The following is a 24,829-nucleotide window of genomic DNA, read 5'->3' on the forward strand; positions in this document are numbered from 1 at the left end:
GTTCAATCTTTTTTATAATGGAGATTCAAAAAACCTTATTTTCAAATTTTATGGAATGTGTCTTTTTGTTATTATTTTTTCGATTCAACTCGGAGCCCCTCACCTCTAAAACTCCCGAAGCTTTTTTTATTTTCTAGGCACATGTTATTTAAATCCTCAATTCCTTAGTTTAACATTGACGCGCTCTACTCCAATAATAAATCCCGCACACGCGCCTGCCATGGATACCCTTGGAGCAGGGGGAGGGGGTGCCTTCAAATTCCAATTTTTTAAATTCTGGATCCTTATTATTTAAATCCTCAAATAGATACCTTTTATTACTACTGATCCCCTCTCCTCTGACATATTGATAGTGAACCACACAGAAATATAAATATTTAACATATACCAACATTATAACCAAGTGGTAGGAAGGAATACCTATTGCCGGCAACATCTTTGTTCTCTTTATCTTCATCTTCTACTTCTATAGGGATGGGAGCTATAATATGTTCAATAGGGGCAATGACTTGGGTCTCATCTGCGGGTAAAATCCTCGTCGGTTCATTTAACGTTTCCATAAGAGAGCCATCCATCCGAGGATCGACTGCCTGGAGAGGAACTAAATCACGTCCTTCCAGTGGTGTGTTTTTACAAACAGGCTGATCAGTAACTATAATAGAAATTATTTTAAATTAAGATAAGAAGAATTGTTTATTTACAAGAGCTATGACAAGCGAAGACTGCCGAACTTATGTTTCACGACAAAATTAGAAATCAATTAACAACGCTGTTGTAAATCATAATTCGGCTATAAAATAACACCTTCCCCCCTTTTTTAATGAATTTAAATTAGAAAAAAACTGACAAGGAAAGTTAAAACACATAAATTTAATCTGAAAAGGGATAAAAACTAAAGTAACATGACATAGGGTCACGAATCTGTGTTCGGAAAAAAAAAGGAAAAATAAATGTATTTTACAAAAGAAAAGAAAACTTTTTGTATTCATAATCACATAACTTTTACATTTTTTTTTATGCTAGCACGGAAAAGAACAGATATTCATACAGAAACTAGCCAAAGATCGAGCAGGACGACGAACATAACATAAAAATAATTAAAAACAAAAAATAAATTAAAAAAAAAACAATAAACTTAGCGTTTACAGCGAGGACCAAAGAAAAAAACAGTTTAATCCCTTTACCCTAAATGTTAAGTCATCTTACTCTTCCAAAATATGAAAGATCTAGTTAGACACAAAATTCGTTTCCTTTTAATGAAGCCTATTGAGGCCTGCAATGTCTATAAGGCAAAATCACTTGTTTTTAGGTTCAGAAGCGAAAGAGAAACATGTACTCTACTATGAACATGGGAAAACCAATGGACTGACCTCATCGAAAATATTTCAAGATTATTGTGAGAAACTGTTACCTGTTCTATAGCTTCACAGCTCTACTGTTCTATGGCATAGTTTTTAGATTAGCTGGCAGCCAGTTCTAAAAACTACCAGTTATATAAAGTATATTTATATACAGATAAATGGCTTCCCGCTGATGAATGTGGTACTGAACATGAAACTTTAGGAGCATACTGAACATTATATTTTTCAATATTCTTATATATATTTTTTTTCAATATTTGTATATTTTCAATATTTTTCTTAATATTGAATTTGACTCATGCAATGTTATTATCGATGAAACGTCAGACCAATTTATGCTTCTAATGGAGATTCATACGTGTCAGCAATTGGCAACTCCAATCAAGACAACTAGAAGACTAGACACTGCATCTGTTCAGCCATTGAATGAACTGCTCCTTAAAATCTACTCATCATCATGCTTAGACTGTGAGGATACAAGTCAAGCTTCATATTATTTTGTTCAAGAATTCATCAAAGCACTCAGTCTGGCTTGTCCCATGTCTTCAACCGTTTAAGACGTTACAATAGACCCAACAAGCCGAGGACTACTAAGGTCAATCCAATTAAAGAACCGGCTATTTAAAAAATATTTGTCTAGTCCAGACTAGATAAGTTCAGCTTCTTTTAAAACATACTAGAATTGCTTGACTAAAGCTATAAGGTCTGCTAAAAAGCAGTACTATTTGAAGGCATTCAATTATGCGCATGGATCTCCTAAGAAGGTGTGCTCATTAATAAAAAATCGTATCGGCAAAAAAAGATGAATTCTCTTCTAGACGAGATGACAACCCCGGATGGTAATACAGCTATTAAAGGAAAAATTAACGTTGCTATCATTCTCAACACTCACTTCGCCAAAATAGGTGAATAGACGTCAGAAGAGGCACCACAAAATTTAGCACCAAATTCTGTTGACTTCAAAAGTTTTAAACCCCCCCCCCCACTCACCGATCCACAATCCTCCCCTAGTTTCATCTGCTGAATTGATGATAGTACCTTATAAACTCAAAAATGGAAAATAAGAAGGAATTGATAGATCTTCTAAAAATTTACTTAAATCGATTATGCCTAGTATAGTTAGTTTTCTTGTGTATATAATTAATCTTTGTTTCAAGAATGGTGTTTTTCCTTTTAGCATGAAGTCCACCCGTGTCATTGCACTGCAAAAAGGGGGAGATGTGAGTGACCCGTCTAACTATAGACCTATATCTATCCTATCTGCTTATGGAAAGATTATCGCAACCTTGTTTGTTTCTAAGAATTGTTAATTTTCTTGAAGAGAATAGTGTTTTTAGTAAGTCCCAATTTGAGTTTCGCAAAAGCCATTCCACATAAAATGCTATTTTGGCAGTAACCCCGTTTATACATGCTGCCTTGGATAAGGATGAAATTCCAGCTACTATATTTGTGGACATTCGGAAAGCGTTTAATACTATAAGTCATATAATTTTAAATAAGAAATTGTCAAATTGTGGTATACGAGGTCAGGCTAATGTGTTAATAATGTCATATTCAAAAGATAGAGTTCAGTGTATTGACGGGGGTGATGTTAAATGATTGTCTTCAAATCAGTCAAATAATTTTGGGATACCCCAAGGGTCAATTCTAGGCCCTCTGTTGCTTCTAATAAATGTTAATGATTTTAGTAATTCAATTGCAGGCCTGAGGCTGACCACGCTATTCGCTGATTACACAGCCTGTACTGTTTCTGGAGTTGATGAAGATAGTGTAAAACATAATTTAACTCATGCATTTGATAGACTAGTAGTATGGTTTACGGCAAATAGGCAAGCTTTGAATCACAGTTTATAGAATTAGCAGTATGATCATTCTCTATCTCCCCCATTATAAAAACCCGGACAGGGGTGCGAGTGCTCCGGAGAACGTTTTTGCAGATAGAAACATAGGCGTTATCAGATCTTTTCGCGGGTAGACAAGTCAGATTTCTCTTGGACACGAAACAAATGGAAACCCGCTATTACGAATAATGCACTTGGTAACCATTTCTCAGTGATTGACGATAACAGACTAATCCGCTAAGGCAGAAACAAGTGGGAGGAGTTTTTTGTTCGCACCGAGACCGAAGACCAGAAATTATCTGCGATAAGCTTACTGTCTATAAACTGTGCATTGAATACTTGAATACTTTGAATACTTTGAGTGCTTTGAATACTTTGAATACTAAATTTATAGTATATTCACCTACATCACGAGCCCTTCCATGTCTTAAGCTGATTGACTCTTCTGTGTCAAGTACAGAGATATCACGTGTGGATATTTTTGTTACCTAGGTATACTGGTTGACTCGAATTTAATTTGGAAGTCACATATTAATAGTTTAAGATTGAAGCTTGGAAGGAATATAGGCATTATGCACCGTATGAAATCTGTTTTGCCTCTGGAAGCTATGCGTTGTATTTATTTTGCACTTGTTCATTCTTACCTAAATTACTGCCCACTTATTTAATTGAATATTTTCAGATCCCATTTTATTCCACTCCAAAAACAACACAATAAGGCGCTTCGTATTTTAAAAAGTTTTCTTCCTTCCCCCGCGACTCTTCCAAACAAGTCCTCTACAAAGAGTTTACATTCTTTTTTGAATATTCTTCCTGTTGAACTGGCAGTTACTTTTCATTCGTTATTACTTGAAGTTAAGCACAATCTTCTGACACTGCCTAGCTATTTCTTTTCTTTTGATCTGTTCCCAATTGCTGTGTCATTTTTGTACCTAACTCGCAATACATGTAAACTACACAGACCATTGATAATCTCAGAGAGGTCCTGTTTTTCTCCAAGAAATAGTGTAGTTGCTGCATGGAACCAATACGAGTCTGCTTTCCATTTTGATTTGTCGTTAGGAATTTCGCAAAATAAGTTGAACTCCTTCCTTTTGGATGGTTATTTATTTTTATATTTATTATTATTATTAATTTGATGTTTGTTTTGTTTTTGGGTCTTTTTCTCGGGTCTTCATTTTCCTCTTGTTGTCCCATTGCTGGTTGGAATTTTTTTTTTACCGTCGGGTGGGATATCTGCTGTGGTGTGGTGAGTATCCATAGGTTTCGTTATTTATTATTTTAGATGTTTTATCGGTACAAGCTAGCCTCTCTGCCAGATATGGTATACTAAGTATTTTATGTATATATGATTGGAAAATAAATTAGCCAGAACCTAATATACAAATAGGCGGTTAATCTCCAATTCATCTTCATTTTATGGTAAGCAATCCATAGCTACTCTCAGAAATCTTCCCAGCTACGCGATAGTATCCCAACATATATCGTCATCTACAATTCACAGGCACTCATGATTCAGACTCAAAGATAAAATCTCTCAAAATTTTCAATGTTCTGCAATCGCACATCAAAAGGAACAAACTTTCATCAATAAATCCACAAATTGAGCATAGATGTGGAACGTCGTTTCTTCTAGCCTTAGCAATATACTCTCTTCCAGGCTTCAAATCAAGGTTATCTCCTATTGGCGCAAGGAATATTAGTCTTGTTTCTAATACTAAGTCACTGCGATCAGCTTTCTCATGCAAATGATTGAAGTTAAAAATGACCTTTCATGCTCTTTTTTTCATTTAAAGCTGAGTACAAAAAAAAAAAAAAAAAAAAAAAAAAAAAAAAAAAAAAGCCTATAGTCAATTTTACTCTACCTTGGAATCTTTCATCTAATATATTGGTTTTCTCGTTGGCTTCTCGGATGACTTCTGGCTCTGAGAGGGTGATCGTAGGTAAAGTTTGTTCAGTAGTTTGATTAGGAAGAGTCGTTGACTGTTGAAACTTACTCTCTAAATTGGTCATCTAAAGTAACAGATACTATGTTATAAACATAACCATAAACAGTAGGGGATACCAGTATTCCCTCTAAGGTCAACTTTACAGACCCCACCCTCATCCATTGGAAATATCGTGACTCGAAAGATGCTAGGAACGTTGGGAAAGGTATCTTCCAAAGCGGAAAATTAGGAAGATACTAGAGAAAAGTCATCTTGCAATTGCATAAGATAGGGTACTGAAACGCTTATAGATATATTAGATCCTGGAAAAAGGCATAGTAGTTTATTTTGAATACTTTCTTCAAGTTCACAAATTTAATAGTTTGCAAACTCTCAAGCCGTTACCATTCAGTAGTTTAGTAGGTAAAACGGAGGTTGAATAATCATTATTACAATTACTACTACTAAGAACTCAATTCAGCGCCAAGCCACCTAAGGACAACACAGCTATGGAAGCTCCTCCTCCATACCGGTCTGCTCAAAGCCTCTTTACCCCCACCAAAAAAGTTTCAACTCCTTTTAAATCCTCCTTGTGATGTCTTCCAGCCCCATTTAATAATGGCCTGTTTTTGTTTGGCCCTAGATGGTCGAAATAAACGGCCATCCTAGATGGATGGCCGAAAAGAACGATTTTTGGCGGTTTGTCATCGTTCATATACAAAACGTATCCTAATAATCTCAAACATTCTCTCATTACGGCCTTAGAAAGTGCAATAAAATCACATTTTTCTTAGACCTTGTTGTTTGTCAGGTGGTTGTCAGCCACCTGACCTTGTTGTTTGAAATAGGGTCAGTAAAATGGGTACCCAAAACTACCCACAGAAAACATATCTAACAAATCTTCCTCCGTCTTGCGAAACCCACACGTTTTAGAACCATACTTGACAACAGTCGTCACTGTAGCCTCCAATCTTCTAATCTCAGTTCGCATACTCAATCTTCCTATTCTTCCAAACTTTCTTTAACTGTTAAAAATACTCTTTGAGCCTTGTCTATTCTACCTTTAACATCTTGGACACTAAACTCATCTATATAATCTAAGTCCAGCAGAGTTTTACCTTCCCATTTAATTCAATGCTCTCCCATAGCATTTGCAGAGTTCCTTAAGACAAATTCCGTCAAAAGGTTCCATATAGATGGGTATAGAACACAACCCTTCTTATCTCCGTTTTAATAGCGAACTTATCACTTATCACTTTAACATATTTATTTAATATACCATGGACCTCCACGTAAGCTCTACTATCTACTGAATCAAACGTTTGTTCACAATTAATGAAAATGAGGACTAAAGGGGTATAATGACTAATGCACTTCTTAACTATTATTATTATCTAATTAATATTATCTAATAATTAATCATAATAATAATAATAAATCTAATATTAAACAAACTTAGTGGTCTTTAATAATATTTAACTCCGCTACATATTTTGTTTACGTGCATCAAATTCGAGAGAGCTCCTGCTATGGAACACATTGATCACTCTAATGACGCAATCTAGAAGATTTAAAATGTCTAAAATAAAAGCCACGAACTTATATTTAAATAGAGTAAGATACCATATTTGCATTTGTTAAATATTTCAAACCTAGAGACCCTCGAGAGACGAAGAAATAATTTGTGCCTTGGTTTTGGTAAGTTGGCACTTTTGAACCCCTGTACTGCGAACCTTTTCCTTGAATACCAAGTACCTGATACAAGTTGTCCTCCACGTACTGTGTCACAGCCTATTCCCACCTTATCTCCCATTCTCTGTACTACCTCGCGGTATAAGAAATCTTTTATCCCTTTTTTTTTACTGATATAATAAATAGTTGTTAATTTGTGCATAAATTTTGTCTTTTCTCTTATATAATAAAAGAAACAGCTCGTTTTTCTTTATACTCTTTTTTTCCCCCCCTATCCCCTTTTTATGTTGTTTTTTAAACATTTGTTAATGTGTATATTATTTATTTTTCCAGTTTTATCAGTTTTTATCTTTTTAACTAGTTGCCATTTTGCAGTTTTTAATACAAGTGACAAAGGAATCATATAGCATTCCGATATTTAATTATTTATTTATTTTTAGTTTTTTGCATTGGTTGCCAATTTTTTAGTTGCTGTGCTTTTGTTATGATTTTCTTGCTTGTTTGTTTTTTTATGGACTTCGAAATTCGAATTCGGCCCTTCAGGGCTTGTGATAGTAATTTCTTGAAATAAATATCTATCTATCTAATCATTAGAGCAAATATTCGGCCAACAAAACCTCTACCCTTCCTAAAACCACACTGATTTTGTCTTAAAAGTTTATCTACAGCATCTCTGCGTCTAAAAAGTATCATTACAGTTAATAATTTGTTTCCTAAAGAAACAAATACAGAAACAGAAACAAACAGAAAACACAGAAGCTAATTCCTCTATAATTACCACTCAGGCTTATCCCCTTTCCTATAAAGGGGTTTAACTAAAGTTTTTCTAAAATCGTTAGGTACTTCCGCTTCTTCAGAAATCATATTCACAACTTATCTTCAGTAATTATGTCTAACTTCACAACCACCCTATTTTAAAAAAAAAATCATTTATTAATTTTTAATCCTTTTAAAACTGTCTGTAGCTCTTATCTGCAAAATGAATCTTCCTTAACTTCCAAACTGTAAGAAATCTTTTTATTCTTTTCTATATCACTACCTGTAACTTTATCCCAGTTTAACACATTCTCAAAATATTCAACCCATTTCTCTTTAACAGTTTTCTTATCACTAATTAAGGTCCCGCACCGAAGTCATAACTTCTCAGAATGTAGTTACCCCTCCCAAATTTCAGCTTCAGATTAACTCTAGACATTACTAAAAGATGATCTTTTCAGTTCTAACATTAATAACAGAACTTTTTTATTCCCTAGTATCTAGTATCGATCCTGTCAGTCTTCAATTTAAAATAACCTAATCAATAAAATTGGCCATCTTACCATCACGTGAGTACTATATTAACTGATTGGCCATTTTAAGACCGAATACTTTATTGGTTATAGCTAGATTGTAATAACTACGAAATTGCAGCAGTTTGTTGTCATTACTGTTTTCTGTTCCAACACCAAATTTAACTAGGCTAGGATATCATCTTACCATACTCCTACCAACCTGGGTATTAAAATCCCCTAATAAAAATACAATATTTCTACCTGGGAACCTGTCTATTTTTTCCCAGAACTGTAACGAAAATTCAACTGAGTCAATGCCATCTGTCAGTTGGTTCAACAGGGGTATATACTACTATGACTCATACCCTGCATTTCTTAATCGTAAAATGAGTAACTAGAATTATATTATTAACACCTTCCCAACCTAAGCAAGACTTGGAGGCTTCCTTATTCATCATTAGCCCTACTTCCTGCCTATACGTCACATCCTTCCCGCCTGAGTATGACAAAAGCAACAAGCTCTTCAGATAAACCAAGCATGTGCTACAAAATTAACTTAGAATGTTAAAATCTATAACTAAGACGTGATTACAACTTTCTATGACTATAATGAAAAAAAGGTTGTTACGCCTAAAACACGTTTGGCGGATGACAGATTGTAAAAGATTGTTCTCTTCGGTCATCCCTCTCGGGCCGAACGAAAAGCAGTTCGTCCCCGAATGGGCTGGGAGGAGGTCATAAGAAAGAATTTAAAAGAAAATGAAACATCACAGAGGGGGTAAAGAGTGATGCTTTGAATAGATTGGAATGGAGGAGGAGTCTGCGGAGCGGTGTTAGCCTCAGCCGGTTTGTTGCCAAAGTGGATTATTAGTAGCAACATTAGCAATAGTGTTTATGATTCTTACCATGTTTTATCTTATACCCTCTTAATCCGACCAGCCCGTGAGCTGTGGATTGGATACTATTGCCCTATTTGGTGAAAATTACGTAGTATAACTTAAGGTTCCAATTTCTTTTTGAGTACAGTTTAGTCCTTTTTTCGAAAATTTGACCTAGAGTTACTATGATAACTTCACAAAAAAACTTGCCTTCAAACGAGTAACAAATTCAAAACATTTTGTTTTTGTTTCGGGGACCAAGCAAAAGAAAAATGCATATATGTCAATTATGTTTCATTAGTTACGTAGTCCCTACGCACCACTATTTTGCTGACTAAAATTTTTGGTCCCACATCATTTATACGCATCATTATAAATGTAATTTTCCCAAAGAAAAATGTACATATATATGTACCATTTAACCTAGAAAAATGTGCATAGAATTAGCTGACTGTTTAAGAAGTGGCGAGAAATCCGAGAAAATTTAGAATTTCAGGGGAGGGAGAAGGTTTCGAGCCCCTCCCCACATTTATTAAGGTTAACTATCAGCATCCTTCAAAGCGAGGTAAAATCCTGAAAAATTTAGAATTTAAGTGGAGGGGATAGCCTCGACCCCCCCCCCCCCCTTCCCCCTCACACTTATTAAGGTTAACTATTAGCATCCGTTCAACGCGAGGTAGGAGACAAAATACTGCCCAACACGTTCTTAGGACACTAATTTCGAAATCCAACACAAATCATATTTTGAAATTTTCGCGTTAAAGATTTGAATACTATCTTTTTTACTGCTGCTATCAGCAATAATAATTAACTACAGTTTTAATAATTAATTCATTTTTAATTAATATAATTTTAATGATTTATTACTGTTTTAACAATTATTTAATTATAGTCAATTGACAGCACGAAAGCAACTGGTCTCAGCAAACTACAGGAATAGAATGTCATTCTGACAGCATCAACAAAATCAGCAGTTAAATACCGTTTTTTTTTTACTGACCGTAATTGACTGTTAAATACCAGTATTAACATGCTCCTCTGTTATTTAGTAACAATTATTTTATGTTATTATAATTAATTATTTAATTACAGTCACCTGACATCAAGAAAGCAACTGGTGCCACCATATTACAGCAATAGAATGTTGTTCTGACAGGAACAAGAAACTCAGCAACTAAATACAGTTATTTTATTGACCGTTATTCCTTTTTTGACCGTTATTGACTGTTAAATACCGCTATTAACCTGCTCCTCTAGTTCTTGTTACATGCTACCACAGTGGCCAACCTTTCTGCAGTCACATTTCGACGGTGTAGGAAAAACGGTCAAGTTTTTTATTATATATGTTACTATGAATGTCCAAAATTGGTGAATATCCGAAATAAAATCTCTTCTCCTTGGATTTAGTCAGCCTTACCACTCAACTTTTTCAGTTTAGTGCAAGGTTTGATGATGACAGGCTAGGTTAGATTACGTTTGGTTATGTTAGGTTAAGTTTTTGCCCCATTTCTGATATTTATAACCAAATTGAGGCTAACTTAAACTAACCCAACCTACCCTAATCTAACCTAAACTAACATGACCTAACTTTAACTTTCACCATCATAGTTTGCATAAGACTAAAAAAGCTGACTCGCAAAGCTAATTGTATCCAAGCAGAGAAAAAGGAATTTCGGACATTCACCGGTGAATGTCAACATTAATCAGATTTTGAACATTAACGGTAACATATAAATACAATAAAATTGCATGCAAATTTTGATATACTGCTACAAATGATGACCAAACCACGCTTTTAACTAAAAGGGCCACTTGCCAGTGTTTTTATCATAATCTTTGTACAGAAAAAAGAAACTTCATAACGAACTAGAAACTTGATAGGGAAATTGATAATCCTATGGCACCGAACGATATTGAATAATGCAGTAGTTAAATCTGGATTTGAGATTACAACATATGCATCAGGGATTTACCTAAACAATGATTCAGTGTTTACAGCAACGTATACAGAGGCTTAACCCCCCCCCCCCCAAAAAAAAAAGAAGGAGAAAACTTTGGACTTCTGACCTAGACACTAGGGTTGACATCCCCTGAAATTTATTCCCGAGAATCTTAGTTCAAGAATATTAAAAGAAGAGTAGTTCTTTCAAGAAAAGTAGACAGATTTTTTATTAGTAGGGGAAGATACAGACTATAGAAAAATTCTTTTAAACCACATTTCGAAGAATTTTAAAACCCATCAGCTGCCCTTTGCCAAAATTTAGTACCCATACAGAAAACTGATTTTAAGCTAAGAATGGACCTCCCCTAGTATCGACAAGATGATTTGAAGGGCCAAGTCAGAATTTTCTCTACCTGGGATTCTTTTTGAAAAACGACCAATTATCTACAGGGTTAAAAAAGCTTCACTGGTTTTCTACACCCAAAACATCTACATTCTAGAAAAAACTGAGTGGCTAAGACAGGATCGAAACAGACTTCAAAAAACTAATTGACAAAATTTTGTACCATCTTTTTCTCCCATTCCAAAAATAAAACAAAAAAAGGACTTGCAATTTTATTGAAAACCTGAAAAATACAGATGCCAGGGTTTGGCGAAGGATAGCTGCCATGTAATTCTGATTAAAAACCAGAAGTTCTTCCCTCTCAAGGAGCCTTTAAAAATACGAAAGAGAAACCGAGGAAGCACCTCATTATTTAATCTGCCAAGCTGATTATGCAACTTTTTTTTCTTCTCAAGGAGCATTCAAAAATGATGAAAAAAAAAAAAAAAAAAAAAAAAAAAAAAAAAAAAAAAACCATCTCATTATCTCCTTTGTCAAGCTAATTCCGCAAAGTTTTCCCGCTCAAAGAGCATTTAAAAATGAAAAAAAAAGAACGAACCTCGTTATCTACTCTGCCAAGCTGATTACGCAACGTCTCGGTAGGCGGGTGTAAAGTAGGTGGCAAGTGTCGAGGTACTTCAAATCCATCAAATTCTTCGTGAAGGGGTGGAACATGAGACATGAATCGATTGTTGAACATACGGCGAAGAGAGATACCGACGGCACGTCCAGGTTTTTTCATTAAATCTCGTGACTCAAGCAGGATATGGTTGACAGGCAAAGATAAACCCTGAAATTTCAATAAATAACTAGTTACATGTGTAAAACAAGATATTTACACAAGGTAAGTCATTGAGATATATATATATATATATATATATATATATATATATATATATATATATATATATATATATATATATATATATATATATATATATATATATATATATATATATATATATATATATATATATATATATATATATATATATATATATATATAAGAAAAAAGAAGACAATAAAAAAAAATAAGAGGATATATACATCAAATATTATATATACACAAGCCATTAAGATAAGCCCTGAAATTATAATACATAAATAACAGTTCGATAAGGGATAAATCCTTTTATATAGTTGATAGGGAAATTACCTACATTATAATACATAATTATTACATGTGTAAAATCAGAAATTTAGCAAAGGTAAAGTGTTTGTCCATTTTGACCCGTCTGTCCCCAGTAACATCATTATTCAAATAAGTTTATGGTAATGCAATGGTTAATTAAATCATTTCCATGGATGTAACTTGCTGATTTTGGAAAGATGCTTTATGTTTGAAGGTTTCTAGCCAATTTCTCCAATTGATAGGTTTCAAATACTTAATTTAATCTATAATTTAATAATATACATTAAAGAGACGACTAAATATTTATATATTTCATATATTGTTTACTGCAATAGTCATTTGATATAACCAATGAGATAATATAAGGTGAGAGTCGCTAGATCTTGATAACACCAAACTTTATTATTTGTAACTGATGAAGTTGCCACTTATTGTTTCCACGTTACCAAGGTTACCACGATATACTAATTAAGCGCCTCACCTCTCAATACAGAGGATAGAATGTATGGCAACGAGTTTTATATAGAGCAAGCTAAATAGTGGGGCATCAGGTCTTGTATTATTTGTGAGCTAGCGCTGCAAATTCTGTCATAAAATCACGAGTGTTCAAACTCAAAACTTAAGAAGGACTTGGAGCTATAACTATTTCACGTTTCGATAATCCCTGAATATAAGAAATTACTAAATATTGGCGATACAATTTAACACTTAATGGTAAACAATATTTCATCGAAGTAGTAGGCTACCCAAAGAGTATGGGTAACTTACAAGAGCGGAAACTCGCGCTAATATCGACAAAAAAAACCATGGACGCCATCAAGCGTTTGGCGTGTCTTTGCATTATTTTTTTTTTTTTTTTTTTAGGGTAATAATAAGAATAATAAATTTAATTGGTGGATTTGGTAAAATTAGCGCAGTAATAAGTGTCAGGTCTCACTTTCTGACAGAAAAACAATTACAAAGCTTGACAAAATGCCAAGACACGCCAAACGCCAGATGGCGTTGATGGTTGTTTTTTTTTTGCCGACGCTAGCCCTCGTTTCCACTCTTACAAGTTACTCATTCTCTGTGGTAGTATTGATGGTTTGTGCTCAAATACAAAAATTCCACAGGAGAACAAAGAAGGGAAAAAACTGAGCTCTATTTTGCTTTTATTTACTGTGCTTGATAAGCACAGATACGGCACAACAGTTACGATACCGAAATATTTTTCTTGTAACTATTTTTGAGTGAACAAAGCGATAAAGCATTCTGTAAAAACAATACTTTCTAAGCATCTACAGAGATAATTAAGACATAGGAGAACGTGGTGAGTCGAAGGGAGCTAAGAATGTCAGTGTGGCACAAAAATTAGCATTCCGTCTTTTGATATTACCGCTGTAGGTGATCACATTTATCCAAGGTCACCTCACTACCCACCGAATCGACCCTATTGACGCTTAAATCCTCAGATAAAACAGAGCAGTTATTGAACGATTAACTGCGCAACCACCTGATAGCAAGAGCCTTAAGTCAAGGTATGTCAAGTCAAAGTGTATTGCAACGTTTTAGTCAGAAAACTTGAAAACTAACTGATTAGGCGTACTGAAAATCACTATAAAAGATTGAACCACAAATAAAATTAACCGATGTGAGTCGGAGTAGACACAGCTCTTAGTAAACTCTTATTGAAGCCACGATTTCCCATGACTTCCATCCTTTTTAAGCCACTTTGACAAATTCGATACCCTCCGCCACTCTGCCCTACATAAAGGAAATCATACGTATGCGCCCGTCTCAGACAATATTGAACAGAACCATAACTCCTATTACATCTGAATTCGGGCCAACAGTGCTCGTCAGAAAAGTTCTGGCAGTTTTCTGGTCCGTGCCAAGGACATTGTTTAGAGGTAATATTATGTTCTATATTTAGAACCCAAACTTGAACCCGTCTATGATATATCCGAATCAAGTACAAGGAACTTAATGTAGGATATCCCACAAAATAAAACTTGTCAGACAGTACTGAAAAATGCTGAAGTTAGACAAGGGACTAGTCTGATTCAATTCCGTCCTGATCAACCAGTATGATCAGCTCAGATTGAACAAGGCCAGAACTCAGAACTAGTTCAAACAATATTACTACTACTAAGAACTCACTGCAAGTACTTCCAATCTCTTCAAAGCCTCCTTCTTTACGGGAGCTGGCGTATTCCCCCCGCAGAAAATCTCCCCCGGGTAATTCCCACCCATATTCCCCCTGGATAATTCCAGATATTCATTAGAAGGGAGATTTAAAGTTATAAGCTTTCGATTTTTCAGTGCTCTGCTTGAGAATCCGAATATTAGATTGTAAGTAAAATGCTGGACAAGATTTGATTATTCAGTCAAAATTTTCGATGACCAGTAGTTTTGTTGAATAAGTTCTCAATAATAATCTTACTGAAAAAATTTGGGTGGACAGAGACGGGTATTATTGTTCATGAGTATAGAAGTTCTGCACTACATGTTATTCTACGTGGCTGAAGCCATCACGACCTCCACAATAGTGTTCTCTTGTGTTTAAATAAATTATATGGGTTTGTTTAAATACATTAAAACCGTATGTACAGGAGAAGAGGAATACGTGAAAACAAAGCTCCTGGTAGTACTTGTTACCAACCACCCCCCAAGAATTTCCTCGCAAGGCCCATGATGCCCTTCATCACCTCTTCCCCCTCTGTGCCGGTAGAAACATGGGGGGGGGGCGCCACCCCACCCCCATCCAACTTTTTTTGCATTCGGTAAAATTTTCACCGAAGGCAAAAATTTCAGCAAAATTTTTACAGAATCGGTCGAAAATTAACAAAATTCTTGATTTCTGCAGAAAATTTGGCATAAATCAGGTAGCGATTCAGTAAAATTTACGAAGATCGCCCCCCCCCCCCCACCCAATAAAATGAGCCTCAGGACGCCCCTGCACGCTACTACTAATAATACTACCACTACTACATTTACTGCTACTACTACTGCTACTACTATTACTACTACTATTCCTTCAACTACTTCTTTTGCAACTGCTTGTAAAGCTAAAAGCATTGAGATGAAAATTTCAAGAAGTATATGAATATACAGGTTATCAAAAGGAATCAGCAATGTTATAGCATCCGGAAACACAGGACATTTTTCAAAAAGGAGTTTTCTGCGGGAAGGGGATTTTTCGTGAGAAATTTGCAGTTGGGAAAAAAATTTCTGGGAAGAATTTCCCTGAATTCTTCGACAAGTTTCTTTTTATTTGTCTTTCTTCATCTTTGGATGATCAATTTTACATTTCAACTTAAAACGAGCAGAAATTAACATGAGTAGGGCTGAAAACCACCATGGCTTCTCAAGACCAGAAAATAATTTGCACTTTACTGAAAACTAAATATATTTTAAATATTTTCGTTTTTATAACTTTAATAAATAAAAATTATTAAGACTTTATGCAATAAATATCAGTATATGTATATTAAACGGACAATCCCTGAAACTCCCCCTAAACGTTCCCTAGAAGTTTCACCTTAATACCATTAGCGTCATGGTAACAGTAACTGTAGTGGTAGTATTAAGTCTTTCTCGTTCGGCTGAATTAAAGAGTATTATACACACAGTGTCTTCTGGCTAGTTCCAAATCGGCCACAAAGCCACCCTTAAAGGTCTGACTTAGTTATGAAAACCGTCCTTGAGATACTGCTTTGTCACCTTTTTGAAAATCTACATGCTCATAGTTCCTTTTGATTTAGTTCAACATCCGCCTAAATATTTGTTGAATATTAATAACTCTTGCAACAAAACTACTGTTCATTGAAAATTATAACTAAAAAATCATATCTTGTCCAAAATTATACTTACAAACCAATATTTGAATTCTCAAGCAGAAAACTGAAAAAGCGGGAAGCTACTAACCAATTTACAAGTATTAATAGTGTAAATAAGGGAAATATGGGTGGGAATTTTTCGCGAGGGGGGGGGTGGGATTTTGAGGGGGAATACACGGGGAGATTTTTCCACGGGGGAGGGAGGATTTCTGAAGGAATACGCCGGGGAGGGGGCAAATGTCTAGACCCCTCTCTAGACCCTCCCAAGAATTTTGAGTTTCCCTTAAATCTTCCTTTAGAAACTCCTCTCACCAAACTCAGGGATGACCTAATTTTCGTCTGTTCCAAGATAGTTAACCGAGAAGGACGAACTTTGACAGCCTGAAATCTTTCATCCACAGAACGTGTCCTAGCTATCCCTACCTTTCTCTCAATATAGCCCTAGAAAGCAGGATAGAGCCACATTTTTCGTACGGCTTACTGTTTGAGATACGGTCAATGAGACGAGTTTTAAAACAATCCGTAGACAATTCTTCTGTAAAAAAAATCCAATAAATCCTCCTCCGTCTTTTGGAGTGCCCACATTTCAGAACCATATAGGTTATAAGATTCAAATTCGCGATAAAACTGGCCAGTATGAAGTATCCATGCATTCTTAAGGCCCGTAAGAAGATAGCCAGTAAACATCCAGTATGAGAAGTTGAGGCAGGTTCTAACAGATTAGAAACGAGGACAAATGACCAGTCAATGACAAGTTGATGACAACAATGACAACAAAATTTTGAATTCGACATTTTTATGACATTTGAGCCTCTCTCCTCAAAAGAAGTAGAAAGAAAATAAAACAGTTGATATATAACTTTATTAGTTCCAACAAATTTACTTCCGTGATTCCTGTTTGCAAGTAGCATAGGTTACTTAACAGTAAGCTAAAGATAGGCTAATTAATAATAGCTAAGAATCAATAGCGATCCTTAGGTTTTTCATTTTTGACTATTACAGAGTTTTCAGAGTACGTTGAAGAACGCAACAAGCTTATATCTTCAAACAAACATCTTCAGTCAATGAAAGGGGTGAGAAAAAAGGTATGAATAAGACAAGCAATCAAATAACTTAATACCCTTACCCGTTGCAGGTACGCCTTTTTGACAGCTTGGATGTACAAAGTTTCTTTATTTATTTTAACATCTGCTTCAACATTCCTAGAAATTTTCAACTTATTCCCACAGCTGTTCCCAGGATATTACAGATATACATTTTTGACAACAGGGATGTACAAAGGGTCTTTTGGTTTAGTTCATGATTTCCCTCAACATTCCCTGGAAGTTTCCTAAACGATTCCTGGCGGTATGGATTTGAATTTCCTTGAAATCAAGGAATTAAAAGGATACTTTTTCTTTTCTGCCTTTTTCGTCATCAACTCACTAACGACTTTTTTGTTACTGATTCATTTCTTACCTCAGCTAATTTCCTTTTCCCTTTTCCTTTTTTTCTCTTTGATTATACAAAAAATGAAGATCAAACTCGAATAGAATTGCAGCACAGGTTATGAGTAGCAATTTGAATGGATAGCGACGTCTTTGGTCGAATAGAATTTTTCCGCAAGCAATTTTGTTTGCCCATTTCAAATAAAAAATTGGCTAAAAAGTAAAATTCCAACATTCACAATATTTCATTATTGTACGCCCTACGCCCAAATTTACAAACTTTTCCTAACTCTGACTTCTGTGAGAATTTTGGCTAGGTAGCAGTCCTCAAAATACAGAGAATAGGAACTGAATCTTACTCCCTTCTTGGGGATTTCGAGCATATACAAAGAAAACATTGCATCTTAAATGCAACACACACGGTAAACTGCCCCTTCCTTAATTGCACCGCAGTTTCTTGAAAATACAGTGACATACCATAAAAATACATAGAAAAAATACTCCATCTTAGATACAGCACACTCCTTAAATTACAGCCTAATTTCGTAGAAATACAGTGACATTACCAACAAAAATTGAAAGGAAAAGGGGAAAAGCTTACGGCGAAGCGATTTCTATCAGATAGATACTCTTCAAAAGTAGAGAGATTGACCATAAGCTGTTGATCTACAATCAAGTTCCCTTTTCCAGCCTTACGACGTTTTGGTAGACGTTTCGCTTCAGATTGGTCGAGCAGTGGCTCAAGTGGCATTGACGTTCTCAGGTCTCTCACCTGTGAATTGAATTGATCTATATTTATTCTTTTCATGCCGTTTTCTAAACTTTTCCTGAAGGGAAAGTTTAATTCAAAGAATATTGGATATAGATAACAGGAAATTAAGCTTATCTCGGTATAAAAAAAAGTCAATACCCTCCAAACTTCACGGGCAAAACATTACAACTAATTTCACTTATTATTAAATATGTTTTGAATAGTACTTTATATTATACACAATGCAAATATTGGTTGTATTTGTTAATTTCACATTTGCTTTGCATTGTGTCGAGCATAAGAGAGCCAGTTCTGGGATTATTTCACAATAAATATAGTATATTTGCAAATTTCTATAGAACTAGCTTATATCCTGTAGATAAACCTTGCAATTTTCCACAAAGGGACTTTTTTCTTTTTTTTTTAATTAACGAAGCCTTGACGACTAGAATCTTAATAGATCAAAAATTGGAACTTTTTAACATCTCAATATCCCACTCCCTTTTATAACATCCTTCAATATCCCAGATTATTAAATTAATTGATTCGTAAGAAATGTCTTCGTACTCTTGAGATGTGAGCAATCAAGATTCCTGATTCGTTTTTTCAAAACTTGAAGTTTATATTAAATTATCCGAGGACAACAATTTTTCCCAAAATTCGGCTAATAATCTCAAACTGAAACTTGCGATGAAAATAACATTAAATATTTCATACAACATAATCCAAAACTGTAAAATTAACACAAAAATAAAGTCATCGAAAACAAAGCTTTAAAGCAAAATACGCGGGAAATCTTTTGGAACAGAGGGTTGTCACTACCCTTCCAAAGGATGAATATAGGGTCCTTCGACCGTTCTTCACATTATGAGACGACGCCCCTTTCTGGAGATTATGAAGATTATCCGTATACACACAGAGCATTCGTAGTATTATTGTTCTTCTTTCATCTTCATGTTCTTTATAAAACATACAATTTTGCGACAAGCCTATAGCTGTAGTTTCCACTTATAGCAGCGGTCGGGGAACCGGGGTAAATTACTCCAAATGGGGTAAAAATAAAATTTTTAGGGTAAAAGTAAAACTTATGTGAGTAAAAAGTATATATTTTTAATTTGCTATTTTATAAACCTGTTAGTATTTTTTTTTCAACTTAAACAATTTAGCAACATATGCAGGCCACGCCATCTCACTCCCCACCACTAGAATGTTCTCGAGTTAAAAGTTTGCGCAGTAAAGTACAGCCCCAGCTACCTGCTCAGTCCGTGTCATGCCGTCAAGACACAAAAACATTGACAAGCCAGAGAGCCAGTTTTTCTAGTCAATTAATTAAAAACAACTTTCCAAAAAATAAGTATTTCTAAGAAAATTAAAGGCCATTTGAAACTCAAGGTTAGGAGGTACAAATACCTGTTTAAATTCAAAATCAAAACGACCACAAATTACTACTGGGTGTCTAAAAAAAATGTACTCACACTTAGAATAACGAGAAATCCTTTATTTATGAATATACAGCAAAATGGAATGGGTTCGAATATAGAAGACAAATATGATTAAGGAATCATGTTCATTAATCGTTGCTAATATGCTGTCTTAGAAATCAACTTAGCTTTAAAGAGAGGAAGTTTGTCCTGAAATGTTATTGGAAGACCGAAAACGCCATTGAAGTGCAAAGACGATTCAGAACGGAAATCACAAGATCGCCACCAACGCGCCGGACCATTGCTTACATCAAAGAGAAATTTGAAGCAGAGGGAACCATTCAGAATGTCAACGAGAACCATTCTGGACGACTGTGGACATTTAGGAGCCCAGGAAAAGAAGAGAAAGTGCAGGAAACACTTTTACAATCACCACAGAAATCACTTAGACAAACTGCTTGGGAAACAAACATCTCAAAAGATAGCGTCCATCGTATCATGAAGTGTCTGCACTGGAAATGCTACATTCCAACACCAAGTCATGCCCTAAACGAAGACGATCCTGACCGGCGAGTTGAATTCTGTGAATGGTACCTGGCAAAATGTGCAGAAGTTGCAGGGTTTCCACACAAAATTGTTTGGAGCGATGAGGCAACCTTTAAATTAAATGGCACCATTAATCGCCATAATTGCGCGTGCTGGGCTCCTGCAAATCCTCATGCAACACTTGAACACCATGTCAACTTGCCAGGAGTAACAGTGTGGTGTGGGATATCTGCACTGGGCATCATAGGGTCATTTTTTATTAACGGAACGGTCACTGGTGAGACCTACCTTAACTTGCTTCAGGAGTTTGTTTGTCTACAAATTTCAGAGATGTTTGGTGATGACGGCGAAATTTACTTTCAGCAAGATGGTGCACCTCCCCACTACCATCGCGAATTACGAGCTCACCTCGATGCAGCTTTTCAAGACACATGGATTGGCCAAAGGGGTGCCATTGTATATCTTGAACGTTCCCCGGACCTCATGCCCTTGGACTTCCTTTTGTGGAGATATGTCAAAGACAAAGTTTATCACACCAAATCAAGAACAATTGAAGCTTTGAAAATGGAAATTGAAAGACAATGTCATGATATTCCTAATGACCTGTTTTGTGATGTTTGCGAATCCCTTGTTGTGCGTTACCAATATTGTCTGGGCAATAATGATCATCAATTCAAACATTTTCGAACGTAATTCCTTAATCACATTTGTCTTCTATATTCGAAGCTATTCCATTTCACTGTATGTTAATAAATAAAGGATTTCTCGTTATTCTAAGCATGAGTACATTTTTTGAGACACCCTGTATTAAAGAATAAATGAAACCCAAAACGAACAGAAATTAAATAAACAATCATAGCGAAAAACATACAGCAAGTATTAATATAAATGAATAAATAGATCTTAAAGCGAGTAATGCTCAGATTGAATATGAAAATCAAGCTTAAAACGAAAAAAAATATTTTGCTATTAAAGTACAAATGAGACTTAAAACGAACAGAAATTAAATAAACAATCAATGCGAACAAACATACAATATATATTAATGTAAATGAATAAATAAATCTTAAAACGAGTGAAACTTAAAAAGAATATGCAAATCAAATTTGAATCGAATAAAAATAACTACAAACAAGAGTTTGGGTGTCGCCTCACTGCAGAAGCCTAAAACCTACTGCGTCATTGGTGCTTTACAGAAAACAATTCTTTGTAATATTTTCACTTTTGTAACTTTAAGAAATCAAAAATTAATTAAGATTTTAGTGAATAAATATCAGCACATGTATATTAAATCGACAATTTACATTTTTTTTTCAGTAAACTCATTTGAATTTTTTTTCAGTAAAGTACAAATTATATTCTGGTTTTTAGAAAGCATAGGGGTTTTGAACCCTACTCATATTAATTTATGCTCGTTTTGAGTTTGACTCTAATATTTATTTTAATTTTTGTTCGTTTTGGGCTTCATTTATTTATTGATACTGATTTGGGGTAGTTGTATGCTTGGTAGATTATATGATAGTCCGGACGCCAGGTGTTGAAAATGTGAATCATATCACGACGGAATGGGGCTGCTACGAGAATTAGCCTACCCTCCACCCCTTAAATTGATCAGGCAGATTCAAAAATACCAATGGCAATTGCTTGCGAGTGGTGGAACACTCCGAAACTTGACATTTTATTATATTTTGGTGTTTCATGCAAGAAAATGCATGTTCCACAAAGTTTGAGGTGCAGTTTTCCGCTCAAATAGAAATGCCTAGAAGCCATAGAATGTTTTCATAACAAACTAACACGATTAGTTGGGAAAACTATATGAGTCTTGAACAGTCTTGGAAAGTATAAACAAAATCAAATTGAATATTAGATATATAATGATATTAATTGTTGAAATATCCATCAGTTAAAGATTTTTTTTTTTCACTGTAATTTTTATTTTCATTTTCAATGCTGTAACAACTGGAAAATAATAAATTTGTAATATACGAGTAATTCGTTTTCAGTGAAGCACCAATGATGCAGAAGGCTTTAGGTTTTTACAGTTAAAGAAGGGGGCAGTATCCAAATTTTGTTTGTAGTGAAACTATATTTGTCTTGACCAATCTTGAAAAGAACTAATAAATTAAACTGAATATTTGATGCATAATGATATTAATTGCTAAAAGCTCATCAGTTACAAATTTTACTGTAATTTTAATATTTATTTTCAATAATAAGTACAAAAGAAAACATTTGTAATATAATTCGTTTTCAGTAATGCACCAATGACGCAGTAGGTTTAGGCTTCTGCAGTGAGGCGATACCCAAACTCTTGTGTGTAGTTATTTTTATTCGATTCAAACTTGATTTGCATATTCTTTTTAAGTTTCACTCGTTTTAAGACTTAATTATTCATTTACATTAATATATATTGTATGTTTTTTCGCATTGATTGTTTATCTAATTTCTGTTCCTTTTAAGTTTCGTTTATACTTTAATATCAAAATATTTGTTTTCGTTTTAAGCTTGATTTTCATATTCAATTGAAGCCTTAATCGCTTTAGGATTTATTTATTCATTTATAATAGTACCTATTGATGTTTGTTTGCTCTGATTATTTATTTCATTTCTGTTTGCTTTGGGTTTCGTTTATTCTTTAATAGTAATTTATGTTCGTTTTGAGTTTGAATTTTAAAAGTTATTTGTATCTCCTGAACTTAATTTTAAAATGGCGTTTACTTTTCTTTGAAAAACTTATTTTCCGAAATTTTTTTTTAATTAATTTTTGTTCGTTTTTGATTGCAAAAAGTTTCAAGTTTTTATGGCAAGGGGGGGGGGGGTACTAAATGTCCGATTATTCTTGACTTTAAAAAACAGATCTAGAACTTTCAATTTAAATCGAATGAGGCTTTTTTCAAAGTCTATACGATTACGTCTTTGACAAAAACCTTATATATGAACAATAAACAGCTTGCATAACTTGTGGACAACAATGGATTGACAACAATGAATGGATTGAAAAAATAGCTCCAATAAGGGGGTTTAAACCATTTCACTTGCTGACACAAAGGCATTACAAATGTTTGGAATTGACCTTAATAAGATTTTGTGTGCCAAAGCAATTTTGCGTCTGTCACAGAGTATGTATTTTAACCTTATAATTAAATAATCATAATTGATTTCCTATGAGTTCTTCACATATAAACACCCTTTCCATAAGTTATTAATCCCCCTTAATAGGTTATGCCCCAGGGCATAACTTAAAACGCCTACCTCCAGGCCCTGATGGGTTGTGTCGGCACCAGAGTTTTTTTTATCAGAACTCTGAACTATTTTAACAAAATTTATATCACAAATTTTTTATCTGATGAATTTAGGGTTTGGAGAAGGGGGGGGGGCTAGTTACCCCCCAGTTTTTTTTGACTATTAAAAAAGTCAACAAGAAATTTCAATTTTCAGTCAAATGAGCCCTCTCTAAAGTTTATACGAGTATCCCTTCCATAAGAAATAATGGGAAGGATTCGGAGAATCCTTAAATTAAGACCCTTGCCCTGAGGGCTGTGGGGGAGTTGTTATCCTCAAAGACCTAATTTCCAGAACTTAAAACTATGTTTAGTAAAACGGCTGTCTCAAAATTTTGATTTGATGTGTTTGGGGAAATGGTGGGGATGAGAGGGGGGTTAGTTGCCCTCAAATCACTTTCAACTATTAAAAAGGGCACTAGCCCTTTGAATTTCCAACCGAATGAGCCTTTTTTGAAGTTTCTACGACACCGCCTTCTCCCCCAGGGTATAACTTAAAACCCTTGCCTTGAGGGTTGTGGGGGAGTGTCCCCTCCTTTGGATCTGCCGCTGCCTTACACTCTCTGTTTCTTTCCTTGTTAGGGAAGAGAGCAGATGCCTAATAGGTATGTGTTAATACCAAAACATTTTAACTCTCATTGGACCTTTAGGTATAAACAGAATTAGTTCAAAGGAAGGGGTTGGGAAAAAGGGCGTGGGGGGGGGGGTTTATTTGCCCTTCGATCAATTTTGACTCTTAATAGCTGGACTAGAACTTACAATTTCCAATCAAATGAGCCCTCTCTGAAGTTTATACGAGAATCCTTTCCTGCCCCCGGGCCCGGGGGGGTTTTGTTGACACCAGAATTTTGTTACTTAACCTTTCAACTATTTTTCACAAAATGGTATTTTTAACCCTTGAGTATAAAGCAGCTCTGGGGGGAAAATAATAAAAATATTGAAGCAATATAACATTTTTTCATTTATTTATGTTTGCACCGGTTATCTTTACGTTTGTAAGATAGTTAATTTTAATTTATGTTCGTTCGGGGGTTTGTTTATTCTTTAACAGTTATTTCTGGTCTTTTTGAGTTTTAACTATAATAGGAATTAATTTTTGCAGGTCCTGAGTTCAATATGGCTCTTTACTCTTCTTAGAAAACTTATTTTTATGTAAGG

At 34.8% G+C, this 24,829-nt stretch overlaps 1 protein-coding gene across 2 annotated transcripts in view; it reads right to left on the reverse strand.

Annotated features, from left to right (window-relative positions):
* LOC148951752 (uncharacterized) overlaps positions 1-24,829 on the reverse strand; it is a 104,729-nt gene that overhangs the window by 19,383 nt on the left and 60,517 nt on the right. For both annotated transcript variants that reach the window (XM_089089316.1, XM_089089315.1), the window contains exons 10-13: positions 18,274-18,444; positions 11,855-12,085; positions 5,068-5,215; positions 421-652 (exon numbers count right to left, since the gene is read on the reverse strand). In XM_089089316.1, the coding sequence (XP_088945442.1) occupies positions 421-652; positions 5,068-5,215; positions 11,855-12,085; positions 18,274-18,444 (782 nt within the window). The remainder of the gene's footprint in view (positions 1-420; positions 653-5,067; positions 5,216-11,854; positions 12,086-18,273; positions 18,445-24,829) is intronic.

Source organism: Artemia sp. Qi Xiang Cuo, chromosome 5, assembly GCF_049724085.1.
Source record: "Artemia sp. Qi Xiang Cuo chromosome 5, ASM4972408v1, whole genome shotgun sequence".
In the NCBI taxonomy this organism is placed as follows: Eukaryota; Metazoa; Arthropoda; class Branchiopoda; order Anostraca; family Artemiidae; genus Artemia; species Artemia sp. Qi Xiang Cuo.